Genomic DNA, 22159 nt, shown 5'->3' with positions numbered 1-22159 from the left:
ATAGTAGCTTCAATATGCCTTCCAATAAAATTTCCGAATTTTTGATAGCAGATCATAAAAATCTTATTCATAAAAACATAAACGTTATCTTCAATTTTGAGAAAACTGTTTGCGATGGATGCTTTCTTATCAAGAATCCCAAATCCGGGAGTGTGCTTCAACTGTCGGTACTGCTGCTAACACCTTGGCTTCCGGTTCTCACTTATTGATTAATGGATAAAATTGATCTCTAAGATGGAGGAGAATGATCGTCAACATGCAATCTGAATTTGATCTCGTCTAAGTCAGTTTCATCCAAAATTTCCGTGTTCCTGAATTTATTTACCCTTCACCCACTTCTCCACCAGAGACTGTGTGTTGGACACTATTTTTGCCGTTAAATATGGATCCTCAAAATAAAGAGTTTTTAGTTTGAAATAACTGTTTTATTAGTGACTTATTCATCTGGATTTCCTAGAAGGTAACCACAGATTGTTGGAGATTTTCTTTGTAAACTCATCTCTGATCCAGGACTGGATATCTTCTATGGAGAGGAAGGTATGTTTTTGTAGAATACATTTGTTATCTTCTGGAACTTTAAAAATTAAGATTTCTTCTGGGTTGTAAAATTAGCCAAACTTCGAAAATGCACCACTATATTGTTTTCACCCGGCCATTAATTTTATATATTTTTTTAAAATTTGTTATCGCTTGCTTTTTTTAGCAACTTTTCATTTTATTTCTTTTTTATACCCAACCGTAACAGGACAATATATATATATATATATATATATATATATATATATATATATATATATATATATATATATATATATATATATATATATATATATATATATATATATATATATATATATATATATATATATATATATATATACTAGAGGGCTCCGCCCCCTGCTCGCTGTGCTCGTCAACCCCCGATAATTGCTACGCAATTACATTTTTGTTCGCTTCTCGAACAAACTTAAAGTCATTTTCCTGGCAATTTTTCATCCTCCAACATCCCATAGAGAGAATATGGTTGGATTGTAAAATGTCACAGGTGCTTATTATAAACATTATAAACTAGTATAAAGCAATTTTAATACAAACAATGTTACAAACTTAGATAATGCGAGGAAGCAATATTATTTAGCACATTACTAAATGGCATTAGCCGGTGATTAATCTCCGTATTCGAAGCACGCGTGGCAGAGCCTAACTCAAATCATTGTTGATCTTATAGGATGCCGGACGCTTCCTATATGGTGCTTCATCTCTACCCCCCCCCCCAGGAATTTAAATTTTAAACTGAAAACAATTAAAATTTTAACAATTAAAATTGAAAAAAAACGTTACAATATGGCAAACAAATTAAAATATGTAATATTAATAAGTTGAAGCTAAGTAATATTTCAAAAGCAAATACCATTGCAAGTAATTGCCCAATTAAGTTCAATACTGGTAACTGACAAAATATTTTAGTTTCCATATGTAACTGAAATTCGACAAATTAAATTAAGCAATTCAATTTTTTCGTCATACTGAATACTAATAAAAAAAATATAAAATGAAATTATTATTATGTTATCAATAATCAATAAACATTTTTGTCAGAATTGTTATGAAAAAATAGGTAGACTATATTTGAGGATGCCCCTTGATTCTCGCTACGTTGAAACCTAATCGTGATTCTAATAGGTTTAGATTTCAGCTTCATTTTTAAATGTTCAACAGTATGTGTAATTTCAGAAGTCCGTTAGTTCTACGTTGGATACCGACTGGTAAGGTTACTTTTGCTTATGGTCAATAAGATCGAAGGTATGTGGGCAGTCATAAAACGGGACTATAATAAAATATCACCACCAGTCCGGTACCACAGACGCCATTTTCGATTTGTATTTCACCGAATTTATGTGGTGATGGAGGTAGACAGATTCAATTCATGATAAATTTAGACAGTATCTAACTGCTATTAGAGAATTCTGTGAACCTAAATCTGAGGATATTGAAGTTTAATGAATAAATCAGTTTTTTTCTTTTCCCTTTCCTAATGTGCTTACTCTATTAATTTTTGCTTCGATTCAAAATTAATTTTATTGTGTTAATTAATTTTGCTTATAGTGGGTTCATTACAATTTTATAAAGTTTTGGCCGCCATTCCGGTTACCACAGTGTTCTACGCAAACAAGAATGGCGCCAAACATGAGTCGCCAATTTCGCCAAGGGGCACCCTCAAGTATATTTTAACCGAAAAAAATAAGGTGAAAACAATAAAATTAAAATTAATTACAATAAATCTCTGAATATTAACAAAACCTAGCTATGTACATTTTTCATTGATCTTTCTTTTCACATTATTTTCTGAATCAATGATTTGCTCTTTTATGCATTATTTAAGAAATATCTCAAATATGAACGGTTAATTAATATTTCTGGTTGAACAGTTTTTTGAAAGTAAGTAAAAAACAATTAAAAGTAAGTAAAAGATATTCATGCCTAAGATATTCACGGCGATTCAATTTTATATAACAAAGATATATATAACAAAGATTATTTGCACTGTATTTTTACCTGACTGTTTAATCGTTACTGGGTTGGGTAAAAAGTTAAAAATTCGGTGTTCCGCAGGGCTATAAGCGTAGGGAGCTGGTTATGCAGAGAAGTAACGCATGACAGGTTTTTGAAAATTATTATTTAGCTTTTCTGTAAAACGTCCTTATCAAAGCAGACCAAATTAACAAAACCATTGACGCACCTAGAATTAATTATTCTCTCATGTATAATGCAAGCTAATTTCTTTTTCAAATCTATTTAAAATATCGATGTGATTTTAGTACTCCAGCAAAGTTCATCTCCAATAAGAAGTAGAAGTAGTGACTACATTATAAAAAATAATTTGCAGTCTCTACATAAAAAAAGGAGTTGTCGTAAACTACATTTGTAACAAAGTAGTAACAGTAAACTTCAAAAACAATGCAATTTTCCCAACCTCTGACCGTAGTTTATTTATTATTTAACTACCACTTGGAAAAGTCATTCTCGATAAGATCAAAAGTTGGCAGGCTTGCATGAATTGATTTTATAAAGTACAAAATAAATATCATAAAAAATGAATTCCTGAGGAGGATCATTGGAGCCACCAGATTTTTAAGAACAGAAGTCTTGAGAAAAGACTTCAAAGGTGCCAGCATTAACGAGTATATCGCGCAGCAAAGTGCCACATTCTTCTAGTACGCACTCAAATGTGATAAATGTAATTACAAAAAAAAAAAAAAAAAACTTTGAGAAATTGGAGGACAATATAAAATAAATTCCAGCGACTGCATTCTTCCTATGGGTACTTTCCAAAAGATTTGGCAAATAACTGCATATGCTATGATAATTTCTCCTTTATTTCAAAATTGGCCAGAATATCTCCTGTGTACCTCGGGGTTTGATTCCCTGGGGAAGTCGAGGCAAGAGACCATTGTCATTTTACCACGTTTATATAAACTTGCCTTCGTGTATGTCTGTCCGGGTGGAATTTTGCAATCGATTTTAAACTAACTTCCCGACTGGCCACAAACTTGTGGCGAAATCATCGTACTTGATTCTAAAAGTTCATGCTCTGGCGAACCTAAAATATGCAATCTACGCTCTACGCTCAAAATAATTTTTGTTATCTATTTGAACTGAACTGAAGTTCAAGAAATAAATCGTGGTCATCTCAAACTTCGTTACCATCGAAACCATTTTGCGATACTTTGTTCTTTTTCTCTACTTTTCTTTACTTTACTTATCTCTTTTTTCGGTAACCTGCCTTACGTTTTTCTTCAGCTTTTACTTGTTCAATTTTTCTTTTATGGTTTTAATTTTGTTAAGTTTTCATTAAAATTATGTTTAAATTTAGCATTTCTCCAAATTATTTATCTTCGGTGACAGACTCAACTGAACACGCAGACTCATAAATAACGCAGCCGTTTTCTCGCCAAAGATAAGTGGTGACCTGGTTTTTTGTGGATTTATCGCCTCTATTCCAGTTTGTGGATTGAATTCTTCTCGTATGCAATTGTACAACATTAACATTTTCCATTGAAATTTCATGAATACTGTAAAATATGCCATTGCCGGAAGATAAAAGTTCAGAAGCAGTACCAGTGTCGGAAATATCACGAATAGCAGTCAAACCTCCACCTTTTTGGAAGAATAATCCTAAATTGTGGTTTGCCCAAATCGAAGCCCAATTTGAAATTTCTGGCATAACAAGAGAAGACACAAAATTTAATCATGTTGTTGCCGCCGTTGAATCTCATATTTTGGATTCCATTCAAGACTTGATTATCAGTCCACCTGGAAGTAATCAATATTCCGTTTTGAAGACACGACTCATCGAAATCTATGCTGAAACCGAAACTTCAAAATTACGAACTTTATTACAAGGTGTTGAACTTGGCGACCAGCGCCCATCTTTACTGTTAAAAAGAATGCGAGATTTAGCAGGAAAGCATTTCAGCGATGATTTACTAAAATCACTGTGGCTTGATAGACTACCAGCTAATATAAAATTAGTGTTGGTTGCTTCTAGTGAACAGTTAAATAATTTGGCAACTATGGCTGACCGAATTCTAGAGTTTGTTCCTCAAACTTCAGTCAACTCTACTACAGCGCCAGACCCTACACCGGAACATCCAAGTTTGGAACATCAAATTTCAGAGTTGTCTAAACAAGCTGCTAACTTGATGGAAATAGTACATAATCGTCAAAATTTTCATAGGTCTAGAAGTCCATCTTTTAATCGCCAAATGTCACGCAACGGACGTTCTCCGTTCAGACGCCAATATGTTGAACCTTCTAATGAATTTTGTTTCTACCACACTAATTTCGGAGCCTCAGCAAGAAAAAGCAAGAGTCCATGCAAATTTCGAACTGTAACCAGCGACGTAACTAAACATTCGGAAAACTAAAAAGGCGGTTGCCTAACGGCCGAAGAAGATATTATATTAGGTAAGAAGATATTTTCTAGTTTAGATTTATGTAGAGCGTATCATCAAATTCCAGTTAACCCTGAGGATATACCAAAGACAGCAATTACAACCCCATTTGGTTTATTCGAATATGTATTTATGCCATTTGGACTACGGAATGCCGGCCAAACTTTCCAGCGCTTTATAAATCAAGTATTATCAGGTTTAAATTTCTGTATACCCTATTTTGATGACATTCTAATTGCCTCCACAGATGAACAAGAGCACAAAGTACACCTTAAACTCGTATTTCAAAGATTGGCCGAACACGGTTTAACTTTAAACGCTTCTAAATGTATCTTAGGCCAAGACTCTGTTTCTTTTCTGGGATGCTTAATCACACCTGAAGGGGTTAAAGCACTCCCGGCTAAAGTTGAGACTATTTTAAACCTGCCAAAACCTAAAACAATATCCGACTTAAGAAGATTCTTGGCAATGCTTAATTTCTATCGTCGTTTCATTCCTAATGCTGCACAAACCCAAGCTGTACTTCATGATTTTCTTAAAAATGCTAAGAAAAATGATAATAGATTGGTAAATTGGACTGATGAAGCTATATCTGCGTACGAAAAGTGTAAGCGTGACCTCGCCAATTCAGCCACATTGGCATATTTTCCTTCAGCTCATCCAATCTCCATTACAGTCGATGCTTCAGAAGTTTCCTTAGGCGCAGTCTTACAAGCGCACACGCCAGATGGTTCACGACCTATTGCTTTCTTTTCACGGAAATTAACTCCAGCTGAAAAGAAGTATAGTACCTACGATAGGGAATTATTAGCCATCTACTCTGCCATACGACACTTCAGAGATTCAGTCGAAGGAAAATCTTTTTCTATCTTCACAGATCACCGTCCACTGGTATACGCTTTTAGGAAAAAGCATGATACTTGTTCGCCAAGACAATCACGACAACTCGACTACATTTCCCAATACACCACAGACATTAAGCATGTTTCTGGAGCTGACAATGTGGTAGCTGATACCCTGTCTAGGATAAACGATATTTGTCTAGCTAATGCAAATCTGGAAGATATTGCTAAAGCTCAACAGGATGACCAGGAACTACAGAACCTATTGACAAATTCATCTTCATCACTTCAGTTACAGAAAATGGAAGTTCAGCCGAACGTTTTCCTCTACTGCGACGTGTCCAACGACCTTGTGCGACCGTACGTGCCTGTCAATCATCGAAAGATTATTTTTGACAGTTTGCATGGCCTTTCACACCCAGGTATCAATAGCACTAAAGTACTGATCAAGCAGAGATTTATCTGGCCGTCAATAAACCGAGATATTGCACACTGGACACGTTCTTGCATAGACTGTCAAAAATCGAAGGTTCAAAGACATACTAACAGTCCTTTGCAGAGTTTCAAGTTACCTGATCATAGGTTCGAACACATCCATATTGATTTGGTTGGACCTCTCCCACCTTCAGAAGGCTATCGTTATTTACTAACCTGCATTGATCGCTATACTCGATGGCCTGAAGTCATACCCATCTCTGACATCTCTGCTGAAACTGTTGCAAAATGTTTCGTTACCAATTGGATTTCCCGGTTTGGAGTGCCAGCTGTAATAACAAGTGATCAAGGCCGACAATTCATGTCAAAATTGTTTGCCAATCTATCGTCCATGCTGGGAATAAAAAGAATACGTACCACTCCGTATCATGCTATGGCAAATGGTATGATCGAACGCCTGCATAGAACCTTAAAGCAAGGTATTATGTGCCACAACAAACTTCGATGGACCGAGACTCTTCCTATCGTTTTACTAGGAATCAGATCAGCATTTAAAGATGACTTGAAAGGTTCCTGTTCCGAAATGGTTTACGGCACAGGTTTACGCCTACCTGGCCAATTTTTTAACCCTTCCACAAAACCCATTGAAGAGTCAACTTTCATTGAACACTTGAGGGAGACAATGGAAAAGCTTACACCCGTTCCTGCTTCTGATCATTCTCGTCAAACCTGTTTCGTACATCCCGCCTTAAAAGATTCTACTCACGTTTTCATCCGAAAAGATTGGGTAAAACCTCCGTTGACCCCTCCATACGACGGACCTTTCCAGGTACTCTCTCGACAAGGTAAACATTTCACTCTGAAAATTGGATCCCGCCCAACTACAATAAGTATAGATCGTCTCAAGCCTGCCTTTTTGGAAACTTCCATTCCTTTGAATTGTTCAAAATCAGAATCTCAACCTCAAGTGTTCACCAGGAGTGGTAGACGTGTGAAATTCAGAATTCCCTAGCTCCATACCTCCGGTATTTGGAGGGGGAGTTTCTGTGGCGAAATCATCGTACTTGATTCTAAAAGTTCATGCTCTGGCGAACCTAAAATATGCAATCTACGCTCTACGCTCAAAATAATTTTTGTTATCTATTTGAACTGAACTGAAGTTCAAGAAATAAATCGTGGTCATCTCAAACTTCGTTACCATCGAAACCATTTTGCGATACTTTGTTCTTTTTCTCTACTTTTCTTTACTTTACTTATCTCTTTTTTCGGTAACCTGCCTTACGTTTTTCTTCAGCTTTTACTTGTTCAATTTTTCTTTTATGGTTTTAATTTTGTTAAGTTTTCATTAAAATTATGTTTAAATTTAGCATTTCTCCAAATTATTTATCTTCGGTGACAGACTCAACTGAACACGCAGACTCATAAATAACGCAGCCGTTTTCTCGCCAAAAACTTTAAATTTGGCGCATAGTTAAGAATTGGATGACAATGCATGAAAATGAAGAGAAAAAAGTAAAATAAAATTAAAATTTAGAAAAAAATTCATTTTCGAGATTGTCTTTTGTTGTCGATTCCATTATTTCAAATTAGTATTACATGTCAGGTGAAAAGATTTTTATTGTCGGAGTATTTTTATTGGCTGAAAAATCACGTGGTAGGATCCAGTTTTTCCTCATTCATTTCCAGATCGTTTTGGTTGTCATCAGCATAAAACTAATGAAAGTCGTAAAGGTATTGTTTTTCTAAAAAGATTTTCGGATCCCTAATTTAAAATGAAAGTTCTATTATTTTAGTAGTGGTCTTGTAGTACTCTTGACTACTCTTGACTAAGAAAAATAATCTAAATAAAAATATATATTTTTAGAAACCACGATTTTTGTAGTGAAGAATATTAATTAAAAAGTAATAATTTTAAAAAATATGAAATAAAAATTAAAAAAATTTTAATTTAAAATAAAAAAATTCAAAATAAAAAACAATATTTTTAAAAACCACGTTTTTGTAGTGGAGAATAATAATTAAAAAAAATTGAAAAACGAAAAACGTGGGGCGAATGAAATACATAACAGAACATATACGCATATATATACATATTTTCTATACACATTTACACATGCACAGCTACATACATATGCATATACACAAACATATTCCACATCTACATTCAGATACAATTACAATTACAGATATACATACACATATTCTCAAGAGCACACATACACACACTAATATAACATTACTGTTATGTATTTCAAGCGCCCCACATTTTTCGTTTTTCAAATTTTTCTTTAATTATTATTCTCTACTACAAAAACGTGGTTTTTAAAAATATTGTTTTTTATTTTGAATTTTTTTATTTTCTGATTCGCAATTTGAGAATCTATTGTTTTTTCTTTTATCACTCAACTCCAAAGGTCAGTAATTTTTACTCATTAGCCATACAAATGAATGAGTTAAAGGCCGTCGTAGGGCTGAGACTTAGGTAAACAATACACATGGTGTTAATTTAACCTGTAGTTACAAGAAAAATTCCCTTAACTGATTTTAATCAGTAAGGAGAAAAAATTTAACTGGTAATAGGGCTTTTTTCACAAGATGGGAACAATAATATAAACAAAATGGCTATTTTTTTCGTTTTAAACACCAAATATTCGCATCAATTACGCAAAATATTTTTCTATTGCAATTAATTTAACACTTTAATAACTATTTCCTAAATGTTTCGGACATCAAACTATTTAAATAAATGTACGATGAAAAATTTCTTACATTACTTGATGTAGTCGATCATACGCTTCACGTGATAAAAAAATGGTATTTGTTATAAAATATTCCATTAAAATATATATTAATTATGCGCATATTAATTTTCTTTAAAATGTTGATTCTCTCAAAGAGCTTACCTTTCAGTTAAAAAATATGGACATTTTGTTAATGAATAAAAATGGTTGAATGAAACCAGTATACCCCTTTTAACAATGTATTTTGAACTTATAATGTATTGTTTTAAAAGGTACTTTCATACTGGCATCAATATGCATGAAACAAGTTGCATTGATGTCATGTTTTGATAGTTCCCTTATTCTTATTAAAATATAGGATAATGTTTTCAAAATTAGTCTAGCATACCTATGGTATTTTCTGATTCGGATTTGGACACCAAATGTCGCTTTTTCGAGTAACTATATATATATATATATATATATATATATATATATATATATATATATATATATATATATATATATATATATATATATATATATATATATATATATATATATATATATATATATATATATATATATATATATATATATACATATATATATATATATATATATATATATATATATATATATATATATATATATATATATATATATATATATATATATATATACCTAAAGGCAACTTAATCTCACGATATTTTTAACTAAATAATATAAATCAAAAATCTAAAATATTTCTGGATTATGGTGATGATCATGAACAGTTGATGATCAATTTTTAAAAATTAGAGATATATTTTATGATATAAATTTTGCTACCATGTTCAAGCATTAAGACACTTTTTTTATAGTTTGAGTGCCTCGCCTATGATATGATAATCAACTTTTACAAAGAATTATTATAATTAAGTTCTAAAATAAATTCCAAACACGTAGTGAACATAGAAAAACGTTTCATTCTCAAAGAATTTGGACATTCGAGATATTAATAAATATAACCATTACCTTATTAAAGTGAGCCAACAAACTATACCGAACATAGTTACTGCAGTCATTGATATGGTGATAGCAAAAATAGTTACGATCAGCTCGTTATCTGAAACAGAGAAACAAAAGTATAAAAATAATGCGTAAATATTATTAGTAGAGTAAAAATAGGACTTCGTCTGCACAATCAAAAATAAATAAAGTTTCCCATTGTGATCATTTGTTATGAACACTTTTTTAGGAAAAAGTTACTACTGGCTGGGTATCTTGTTGTGGAGAAGACTTTAACCATTAACGGACAACACGCTTGAGTATTTGTTTGTAAAAATGATAAAAGCTCATAATTTCAGTATTTTTTTGAAACGGTAACATATAATCGAAGGATGCAAAGAAAAAGCTTCGCAGCTTTTCCGATTTTTACTAATTCTCGGATTAAACTTACCACGTGATTCTTCCAATGATTTTTTATCACAATGTTTTCCAGTATAGTCAGCAAAACATCTGCAACGACAAAGATCATATTTAGGACAAATCATAGAGATCATATTTACAGTAAAAAGCATAGTTATAACAGCAACATTGGATAACATTTTTCTTTTCTGTTGCATGATATTTTTGAACAGATGTTAGATGCTTTTGTGTCTCTGATATTAAACCTGTAACCGGTTTCTCTCCACAAGCTACAATTTTTTTCGCTAATTAATTAATAATACATCACTAACCAGAATTTTTTTTGAAATTACCTCCAGTAATTACCTCCAGTCCAGTCCCCACTTTTCCGCTGTGTAGGGAGAGGTACGACGAAGGCGATAGTAAATTTTAGTTTATGATGCGATGCGTTGCAGTCATAAGATTTTTGCCTTCAGTTTCGTTTTCAAAAATAGACAATTGTATAAACCTATAGGGGAGAGTGGGATCAATTGTAACAGGGTACGATTGTAACAGAGCAAAAATTTCGAGTGTCGGGTTCTAGATTTGGTTCTTAGGTGGCACATAAGGTGCATTTAATAAATCTACATATACACCCCTTCTGGCAACCATTTTTATGTACTTTTGAAAGAGTTACATCACAAAAGATATTTTCACGCTACGTAAGCACATTTTTGGTATCAGAATATTATATTGTAACAAAGCAATTTTGTTTAAACAAATAAAAATTATTAACCGAATATGTAAGTGGACACCTTAATTAACATTTCAATAAAAAAAATTAGTTTTGTTAATTAACTAGCATTGTTTTTAACAAATGAAACTGAAATGGCTTCTTGGGGACGATTGTAACAATAGGTAAAGGGAAGATTGTAACAGCTGAAAATAAATAATCTTATGTTTACAAACCATTACTTGACTCTTTTAGAACCAACAATAGTTTCCTATATTATTTATATTATGTTGCATGAGCATTATTTTATTTGTCACCTTTCACAGCATAAATTAAAGTTTTTAACCCCTTAAAGTTAAAGGTTTAACACTTTAGGTCTCTGCTCATTATTATTTTTACTCCTAAAATATCACTACTATTTTGATCAATAAAAAATATATCACAACTCTGATAATATATATAATTAACTATGTTTTAGTTGAATTTATGAACTATTACAATTGACCCCGTAAGTGGGGACAATTGTAACAAGTGCACGACTGTCAAAAATTGTTAATAACTAATATAATAACATTGAAAATAAAGTATTTTTTTTTTCTAGTAGAGGATAGTCTACTTTACTCGTCTGTCAATTAATAGTAATAATATATTGGATTTTTTGTTAGTTAAAAATAGTTAAGTAAAAAATATTACAATTGACCCCACTCTCCCCTTCATTCTGTATAGCATTGTACAGTGCGCAAAATAAAAAATGGACCAACCTTTAATAACTTTTGATCTAATGGTCGAACATAGATTTCTAGGACTCTATCTTAATGGTTTGAGGGGGTGACCACAAATATATACTAACTAATGAGTGCAGACGATATTTTAAGTTACGAAATCAGACACAAAAACGTACTTTCTCTGAATAAATATACCTTTTTCCTGACGGATTCGAGTTTCTCACCCCCAAAATATTAGGGGTAGCTGCAATTTGGGAAATATAGTCCATACAATTTGGTCAGGAGAACGCTCCAACGTTTGGACTCCTTAATGTTAATTTTACTTTCTGCATATTTCACCGAATTGAAACATTTTTGCGCAAGCTTATAAAATTTGTTTAGTCACAAATAATTCCAGGCAAAAGATAAGTCTTTGTGAGTATTTATTATGTTTTTATTATTTTATTTTTACTGGTCGAAAAAATTTTGAATTGACCTCTTATATCATATTAAACAAAGTATTTTTACACGGCAAAATACTTTTGGCAAAATTGGTCAAATAGTTCCTGAGAAATCAAAATTTAAATAAATTAAAAATAAAATTTTAAAAAAATAGCTTTTGGAAACAAAACTTTTTTTGGATTTGAAATTTCCACTCCCAAATTTGGTCATAATGGATAAGGTAGTTGCTGCCCAGTGTGATCTTACTTGATCAGTTCATTAATAAAGTGTAGTTTAACCCTTTTTCTGCAGATGGGTGAGAAATACTTTTACCTCAAAGATGATAGAACATTTGTCCTTAAAACTAGGTATTATGCAATTAAAAAAATGAAATCTCATCGTATTAGATTGAAATCAAAATATTTAGATTATTTACACAAGGCTGCTAATTTTCAACGCATTGCGAAAAAAATTTCGGTTGGTAATGAATTTTATATTTAAACTAGGAGGCTTCGCCCCCTGCTCGCTGGTGCTCGCCTACCCCCGGAACTGCATTCGCAGTTCATTTCGGATTGCTTCGCAATCCGATGCTCGCTTTACTCGCTCATTGGATACGTTCTTAACGTCTAGCTTTTGTATACTTTTTTGAACACTGAAGTTCCGAAAACTTTTCACTGTAGAAAATTCTAAACCTGTTCATTTCAATATTAATTTGAAATTGCAAACAGTTCACATATTTTTCTTAATCACACTATTCTTAATTTCAGTTGTTGAGAAAAGTAACTGTTGTAAGTTTTGTTTTAAAGTCTTTCCCACAAAAGGGCTAAAGCCATGTGTTGTAAAACAATATGAAATAGTAGTCTGCAACTGAACGCCGGATGTAAAGATAATATGACAAAACGTGGAATAAAGCGCTCAATTCAAAATAAAATAGCAATAGCATAACACTTCTCATTTCTGCCAATGAAAAGGAACTATTTCAGTACTCATAACCAACCAACCGTTTTTTTCTCGGTGACAATCGGAGATAGATAGACATATGATGCTCACTGCGTGCTCTTGCGCGCCGAAGCCTATCAATTAAAACGTATTAGCGTTTTATATAACATGGATTAGCCATATGATGCTCACTACGTGCTCTTGCGCGCCGAATCCAATCAATTGAAAATGAAAACCAGCGCGAGAAAAGAAATATCATCGGTTTTATTGATACATACGTACGTATTAGCGTTTTATATAATATAGATGTTTGTTTTTTTGTTTAATATATTCAATTTTAAATTATTTTTGATACCGCTACATGTGAATCATTCAACAGTTTATACAATGAACTACTTTTCTCCTGTTCTATCATGGCATTTGAAATACAGTGAAAACTCCAGGAAAGACCATCAAAACCTCTCCCAGAGACCGGGCGATTGTCGGCACGAAATCCAGAAAAGGTCAATGAAGTGAACCGTGTTCGAATCCCAGCTCTGGCTGGTTGATACGAATTCCGCATCCGGCTCTCACCGACCACAGCGCTGACGTAAAATATCCTTGGTGTTGGACGGATACTGGGTTAGAGTTCTCCTGTCATCTAGTTATTCGTGGTAGGTTGCCGTGGCTATCCTCTCCATGTAATGCAAATGCGGGTAAGTGCCATCAACAAAAGCAATGCACGAAAGCAAATTTCTCCCAATACTTGATCCTGGAGTCCCCTTATCCTCTATATTGGGTTCAAAATTACAAGGGTAAGGAAATGAACAATAATAGTCGTAAGCCCATAATTTGGTCGGCTGTTCAACGATTGTTTTGAAATTCCGTATCCGTTGTATCTCATAGGAAATGTAAATGTGATTTCTAATTTGTGTCACGAAAATATTAAAAATATTTAACTTTAGCTTTCCAGCTATTTCTGGAACTCAGACACTTCAATTATTCATTGGCTGGAAAATAAGAAAAGTTTATTTGGGCAATTAAAATGTATACAATAAATGATTTTTTGAATACATGTAAACTAAATTTAAATTTTAATTTAAAAATAAGCTTAAAGCTAAATTTGAAACTAAATAAATTAACTTCAACCTAAATAAACCAGGAAAACTATAATAGAAGAATAGTGGCAATTAAAATGGATATAAATGTATATTTTACCTGCATTTATAAGAGTGACCAAAGATTTCACATTGTCCATGAATACATTTTGATGCATCACAAATTTCTGAAAAAAATATATGAATAGAATTAATTTAATTCAAAATACATAAGCTCGTCCTAAAATAGTATTACTTCCTAGATATGAACCATAAGCTAAAAATCCTTTGTTATATAAGGGTTGCCAAGGTTTTAAAACATTCAAAAATTATTGAAAACTTAGGGATAACAAAATCTTTTATCTACTTCCTATAAAACAGAAAATATTTTTTTATTATGAGAAAAATTTTTAATTTTAGAACTGTTTCCTTATAAAATTTTTAGTGAAATTAAAACCTATTAAGTTTAAAAAAGTTCCGTAATATTTTTCCAACATTTTTTTAAAATTATTTCCATGCCGCTGCAATCTATTTATATTGAAGAGCTTATGCGAGATATTCATATAGGCATTTTTTTTATTTCCGTATAGCCTGTTATGTAGAACTTAAGAAATTTTTGATAATTTTTTAGCCGAATAAATGAAACCATTGATGGGACAGGATTCTACGCTATGGAGTATTTGGCGGATCGGCATGAAGGTTAGGTAGTATCGGTGAACGGTTGAGATAATAGACACCTTATCGGAATAGTCACAAGGGTTAACACAACCACCTCTCAATTCTGATATCCGTTATTGAAAGAAACATATATCGCCAACTTTGACATCTCCCATCTCCAACAGAGTTGGTAAATGTGTTAAACATATCGTTTATGCATTCTTAACACTTTAATTTTTTACCCTTACATTTCAAACGTAATATGGCCAGCGTCTCTGGATTATCTTCCAGACCTCACCAGCGTTGTTTTTCAGCAGAAAAATTAACTACAGCATCTTACCTGCACTGCCCTGATTTTCCTTAATCCAGAATATGTTTGACTGTTGCCATGACCGACACTTTCTTCTGAATAATAGAAAACGTGTGGTTAATGGTTGTTGAATGATTGTCATCCCATTCCTTACTATTAACTCCGGTCAATAAACATTAGCATTTAATTGAAGCTATATTGACTGAGGATCCCCGAATCTCCATACAAACTCTGCATGATGTTTCAAACGAATGAAAACAGTTTTTTTTCCTGCCAGAGTTGCCAATGTTTACTGATCGCATGTTTCTTGCAGTGTCTTGACCTTGCTTAATTTCATAACTTGTTAGACCATCCAGAACCCTCAATTATTTTTGAACAATCGAAACCGTCTGCTCAATGTTTGCTCATTGATTGGCGCATTATCACTTACTAATATTTCGTGCCAATGAAATGCATTGAAACTGCGTTCACTGAAATACGTGTGTTCATTGGTTGCCGATGAATGAGTGCTTCATTACTTTCTATTAACTTATGTCAATGAATTGTGGCATAGCGGTGAAGCTGTGTTAATAAGTTTCCTAGAAATGCCATACAGTCTCAGTATGACACCCTGAATAAGAAGATTATAGCAGAGATTCCAACTTAGTATACCGATTTTCCAATATCTTTGCATCCTAACTCTGAGTAGTTAATCACTTGTACTATAATTTTAGTTCAACTAAACATAATTTTCTGATTTTAAAATTATTTAAAGGGTAGAATATTTAATTACCAACAGTTTATTAAGTTTAAATTTAAGCCTCGTTGAATGAGAAACCTGTTTTTTTTTCAATTGATTCTGCAATTGAAAATTTAAATTAAATGTTTCTCTTAGTATTGATGTATCAATCCGTTTAAAGAAATAGAAATTATTATAAATATTTTGTGGGTGTTGATGATGAATCAACACCTACCAAACGCCATGCTCCGTTGGTTGATTTTCGTCACTGTATTTATCAAAATATGATGATATGTGATTGCAAACTAACAATTAATAAAAAGCTAAATTTCATATTTAACAATGTTATTCGTAATAAACTAAACCAGTATTTAAAGATAGTTTTAAAACAATAACTATTTCAATTGAATTGAAGCCTGATAGTTTGATTTTGAAATCAGATGCAATAGCTAGTTAATTTTAGTTAGGTTTAAATATATAACTACTTTTAAAACTAAGTAAGTTCGTCATGCATACATTTTTATAGTAAATAAAAAATATTTTCGATTAAGCACTAAATTCTAATATAGAAAACTTGCATTACGAAAAATATTTTTTCTTACTTTTACAAACCCCTTCTTGGTATTCTTTATCAGGAGGACACTCACACTGAGGTAATCCATCGTGTATCACACATATGCCGCCATGTTCACCACAAATGTGGTCTAAATGCCTACAAACATTGTTGACTTCACATCTGTCTCCACTGTAATCCGCATGACATTCGCAAAAACCATCACTGCTATTATGTTTACAGATACCACCATTTTGACAATCTACATCATAGCTGCATGTTTCTGATAAAAAAATAGTTTTATTTAGTTATAGTTTTATTTAATAATTTTAATTTTATTTATTTAGTTTCCGGTTACAAAATTTTATGAATTCTGGTTTTAAATTCTGGTTAGAGTTTATGTGAATTCCACTTTTTTAGGTTGATAACACTTGAAGAAATATCACCTGAATGTTTATCGCTCACGTAATCTCTTCATCGCTACCAGCACTGAGCATTCGCCCTTTTATTTTATTTAAATAATACTTTGGAGCACTTTCTTCTATTGCGTAAGAATTTTTAACGCTTACGCATCATAGATTCTGACTCTACAGTCAGTTTCTCTAAACAAGATACAATTTTTATGCAATTTAAAACTGTATATTCCTAACAAGAAATTTTTAAAATTCAACCAAGTTTCCTCACTTATTTGATAATACATTCCTGATTGTGAAGCGATAAGTTAAAGTCATATTTGTCTTGTATTTAACACTATTTTCACCGCAGCGTTATTTTCTTCCTATTTCTCGTATTTAGCACAGCAGACAAGATTTATATGTATATATAAATCTATACTTTCTTTATAAACTTTTACATTCAAGTAAAAGATAAACTAAACTAAAAAGAATATTCTTAAAAAAATATTCATATTTCAGGACAAAACTGATATTACACTTGAAATCCTCACACTGCAATTAAGTAAGATTAATTGCTTGTTTAAATTCACCAAAAAAAAAACTGGTTCCTATTCTAAAACGTTATATAAGAGATGGTGGACGTAATTCTTATATTTCAAATTCATTAAAATATTAATACTTTAACTATACTACCACTCGCACTCGGCAAGGTATTTTCTGAAAATATGCATATTTCGCTATCACTTTTTAACCTGATAACACCAATAGATAACTTTTTCACTATCCCAAATAAATTCAAACTAAATAAAATTGCTTAATGCATTATCTCTCTATATTTGTCTATGTAAGGCTTTTCTATGTAGCTCATTGATTTCGAAGCTGCAAAGGTAGTTCAAATTTTTAGTGAGACTTTCAAAAAAGTAAATGGCTGGTTTTGACCATCATATCCTACATAAAAAATTCTTCACTGGGTGTTTTATAAGTATAGTCTGATCAGACTATCTAAAAACCAAACTCTGTTTTAAAAGTACCGATTTAAACATTTGATACGGAGTACGTAGCCAGATGGGCTATCTGCTCCGTCACCTAAGTTAGGATAAAAAGAAATTAGTGAAGAAGGGGGTAGGATATATTTACGTAAACGTAAAACTTAATGGGAATTATTTTTTTTAAAGTAATTGAGAAAAACTTATATAATACAAAGCAATCATATTCAATAAATTAAACAAATTTTTAGACATGTATTTTCTATCACTTTCTTATTTTCATTAGATTTTATAAAAAACTAGTGGGCTGTGCCCTCTGCTCGCTAACGCTCGCCAACCCCTGAAAATTGCTACGCATTCTTATATGGTTTCCTTTGAAAAACCAAGCTCGCTACGCTTGCTATTAAATTAGGTACATTGTTTTAAGTTCTTAGAATTTTGTGTATTTGTAATCATTCAAATACATGTAACAACTTTTTTTTAAAAAAAAATTACATCTTTTCAGCAAATACTAAGTCATTAAAATAAATTTGAAGCCAAATGACATGCAATTCGTTAAACCTATTAGAAATGTGCTATAGTATAAAATCTTAAGATAAAATTTCTGAAACTGATATCTCTTTAAAAAGGGTAAAATTTTGGCTATAATTACGTCTATTAAAAATTGAAATAAGTGAATTGCAATGGAAAAACCTGCATAAAAAAAAATTCTAGTAAAACAAATAAATATGTGATGTAAATCAAAAATCGTCAAATAAATTCGTAATATATAAATTCGTGAAAAAAAAGCGTTTTCGACAAAATACTAAAATAGAGATCTATCGGGAAAGACTACTCACTTCTGCCTAGCTTATGCTCTCTCTGGTTATTTTAGTTTTCGTTTTTAAAAGCGCTATATGTTGAGCCATCTCAGCTAGATTTGGCATGTGACATTTTTAGCGGCAATCATTGGTCGATTTTCTAGCGTTGCCATTCGGGAAGTTGTAATGAAGGTTTTTTTTGTCGCCGTGTAAGAGAAATATATATTTAGATAGCTCTTCCGTTAGCTTGTTTACCTTCATAGTGGTATGATTGGACTACCTACAGGAAACCACGTGGAGGCTTTCAGTTGACCTATTTATGCCTACCGTCCTTACAAATGGGACTTTTGCTATTTTTTCACTTTAAAAAGTAAAAAGTGGTAGCACAGTTTATTCGCGTAGCATTCATTTTATAATAATTATTATTTTGTTTATGTTTGTATTTGAAGTGAAAACACTAAGTATTTTCAAGCTTTATTGAAGGTAAACCTATAAAAACATACTATTACATAATATACAGGTACCAGCACTTTCCTCAGAAAGGTAAGTTTTAAATCATTAAAAAATTTGTGGTTGAGCATAAATGAAAAAAAAATAGAAAAAAAAATATTTCATGTGCTTCATCATTACACGGCTTTCGTAAGAAACAAAAAGGACACTACTGATATTTTTATACGATCGTCTTATTGTGAGACTACTAAAAAATACTACTAATAATAATCTTATATGTCGGAGTTTTATTATTATGTCTTAATGTGTACTTTTTAATTGTGTATGTGTGTCATTAATTTTTCATTGCATTTGCATTTCAAATTTTCGAATTGTTTGTTCTTATTTTGTTTATCCATTATCGGGTCTCGGAACACAGTCAGTTTTTGGTATTACCACTGACGATAGAAAGGTGTGTTGACAGGCTGTGTGTCCCCTGATGAAGTACTATCTTGCTAACACACATATGTTATTACATTTTTAGTTTTCTGCAAGAATTTCTGACCTTCTAAAATACAAATTAATACACTAATAATTAGTTCTAATAGTTGAAAACTGAAATTAAAAAATATAGTTTATGTGATATTGATTACAAATGAGTTTATTTTACAATTACTTTTTTTCGCCTTTAATAACAGCGTCAAAAAAAGTGACTCGTACCAGTTTTACAATAAATACTTTATTGGTACTGCAAATATATATTTAAAAAAAATATTTTTTCAGTGTTACAGAATATATAAAAAAATATTGTTATATTACTCTGTAAATAATATTATTTCTTTACAAAAAACATGGCAAAACAATAAATTTTAGCAATAAATATTTATAAAAACAGAGCTTACTTTTACAAGCTCCATGCATTTGGCCATAACCTTTATTGCACCAGCATTTCTTTTCCAAGTTTCTTCCAAAAGAACAGTTTACAGATTTCTCACCACAATAGCAATCTGTTCAGAACAATTAAAAGCTGCGTTTTTGTTACATTTTTACGCAATTATGATACGTTACTGGAAGCTTAAGAAAAGCTATCACAGAAAGCTACAAAAAGCGTGCAGGAAACTTGAAAATTTTTAGTATTTGCTTGGCAAACTATTTTTATTCTGTCTTTAGAAAGTCTTTATTCTGTATTTATTTTTGGTCGCTATTAAACATTACTGCTATTAAAAGAGTTTTTTTTTTATCAAATCGTTCAAAATTATATTGAGAATATTTTCAAACTTATTAATATAAATTTTTTATTTAGTTTTTATTATGTATTAAATATTTATTTTAATTATTAATGGATTTTTAATTTTTAATTATTATTTACTTTTAGTTTTTATTATTTATTAATATCTATAAAAAGAGTAAAACTTGCTCTGCGAAGTACAGAATACCTCGTCAAGAAAAGTTGCTTCTATTTTATCAAGAGACATAATAAAAAAATAATTATAAGTTAATTATTTACTTAGAGCTTCCAACTCAGGAGTTCTTGCACATAAAAATTAGATTTTTGAAATTTTTTAATCACTCAACCTTTTGGAGACGGGTGAGTTCTCAGGGTGGAAATAATCAGGGTAAAAAATTATAACTGGTAGCCAAATTATTTTGTTAGCAGTTTTGTTTGTGGATGGCGGCAATTTAATAATTAGACATAATTCACCACTGCTTATTTTAAAATAAAGAATACATATTTACACTATAAGCAAAATTGCGAACTCATGCTCAAGAAAAAAAAACCCTAAAAGGTAGAACTCATAATTATTTTAATTAGTTTTTGATTTTTTTTCCACAAGTCGTGTTTATATCCACCTCCCTCTCATCTAACTTATGCTTCGTCAATTTTAACTGTATTTCAATCAAATGAATGAGCTAGAGCCTATTCACGGGCTGGGACTCAGATAATTAACATAGATGAATAGGGGATGACAACTTGCTACAGACAACAAATAAATATTTTCGAGTGGTAGTCTTTCAATGAATTATTCTTATTTTAATAAATTCAATTTATATGATTTTTACTCATTAATAAATTCAAATTTTCTAAATAATTCAAAGGCTTTTGCGATATGCCACTTTGTTTCGGTAAGCCCGTATGGAGCCTGTTAAAAAGTTGGCAAAATTAACCGCCAGTCTGCAAATTTTAGTTCGTACTTCTCTACCGTTTTTTAAAATATTTTGTCGAATCCGGAGCAGTTGGCATCTCTGTAAAAATTAACAGTTTCATGTCCGGTGACACCAACGTGTTGTCACGTGAAAACCAAACGTTAGCTGCCCGTAACTAGTGATGTGCGAAAAACGAACGAATCGATATTTTAATCAACTCTTTCTTGTGAATCGATTCATCAAGTTCGTTTTTGAAAAAGAATCGATTCTTTTTTTTTTTTGACAATATTTTGTACTCTACTTTTTATAAGCTTATTCAGAGTTAGTACTTATACTTACTAAACATCAGCATATGCATTTGATACAGCATTTCGTTTATACAATTGGAGCTTGCTAAAATCCCAACTCAGTCGAATAGACACAGGTACAGTCAGCAAAAAAAAAAAGATATCACCCTGAATAACTTTTGTTATAATGATCGGATTTTCACGATCTAAGTGTCAATCTTAATGGTTCCCGGGGGTGACCTCAAATATGCTAATTAATTAGTGCTAACTATTAATTAAGTTACGAAATCTGACACAAAAACGTACTTTCTCTGAATAAACATGTACTTTTTTTTACATATTTGGATTTCTAACCTTCAAAATATAGGGGGTAGCCGCAATCTGGGAAATGTGGTCTCCATAGTTTGGTCAGGAGAGCGATCCAAAGTTCGTACCCCTTAATGTTAATTTCGCTTTTTGCGTTTTCAGTCATATTTTCAAAACTAATGAAGCAATTCAAAAAAAATTGCACCCACTCATAAAACTCATTTACCCAAAGATAATTTCATGAAAAAAATAATTTTTAATAATTATTAATTATTTTTTATTATTTAATTAAATTGAGGATGAAAAAATTTTGAATTATAAGGTATGAATTTTTTTATACCATAATAATCTACATATTTT

At 31.5% G+C, this 22159-nt stretch overlaps 1 protein-coding gene across 1 annotated transcript in view; it reads right to left on the bottom strand.

Moving 5' to 3' along the window:
• LOC147808577 (uncharacterized) overlaps nucleotides 1-22159 on the bottom strand; it is a 57423-nt gene that overhangs the window by 1587 nt on the left and 33677 nt on the right. The window contains exons 11-15 of the mRNA XM_087163421.1: nucleotides 19964-20068; nucleotides 16501-16734; nucleotides 14335-14401; nucleotides 10394-10452; nucleotides 9970-10060 (exon numbers count right to left, since the gene is read on the bottom strand). Of these exons, the coding sequence (XP_087019547.1) occupies nucleotides 9970-10060; nucleotides 10394-10452; nucleotides 14335-14401; nucleotides 16501-16734; nucleotides 19964-20068 (556 nt within the window). The remainder of the gene's footprint in view (nucleotides 1-9969; nucleotides 10061-10393; nucleotides 10453-14334; nucleotides 14402-16500; nucleotides 16735-19963; nucleotides 20069-22159) is intronic.

Source organism: Parasteatoda tepidariorum, chromosome 5, assembly GCF_982258835.1.
Source record: "Parasteatoda tepidariorum strain Cologne lab strain chromosome 5, Ptep-v5.0, whole genome shotgun sequence".
NCBI lineage: Eukaryota > Metazoa > Arthropoda > Arachnida > Araneae > Theridiidae > Parasteatoda > Parasteatoda tepidariorum.
Note: the sequence above shows the minus strand (reverse complement) of the source record. Positions and strands in the feature narration are given on the sequence as shown.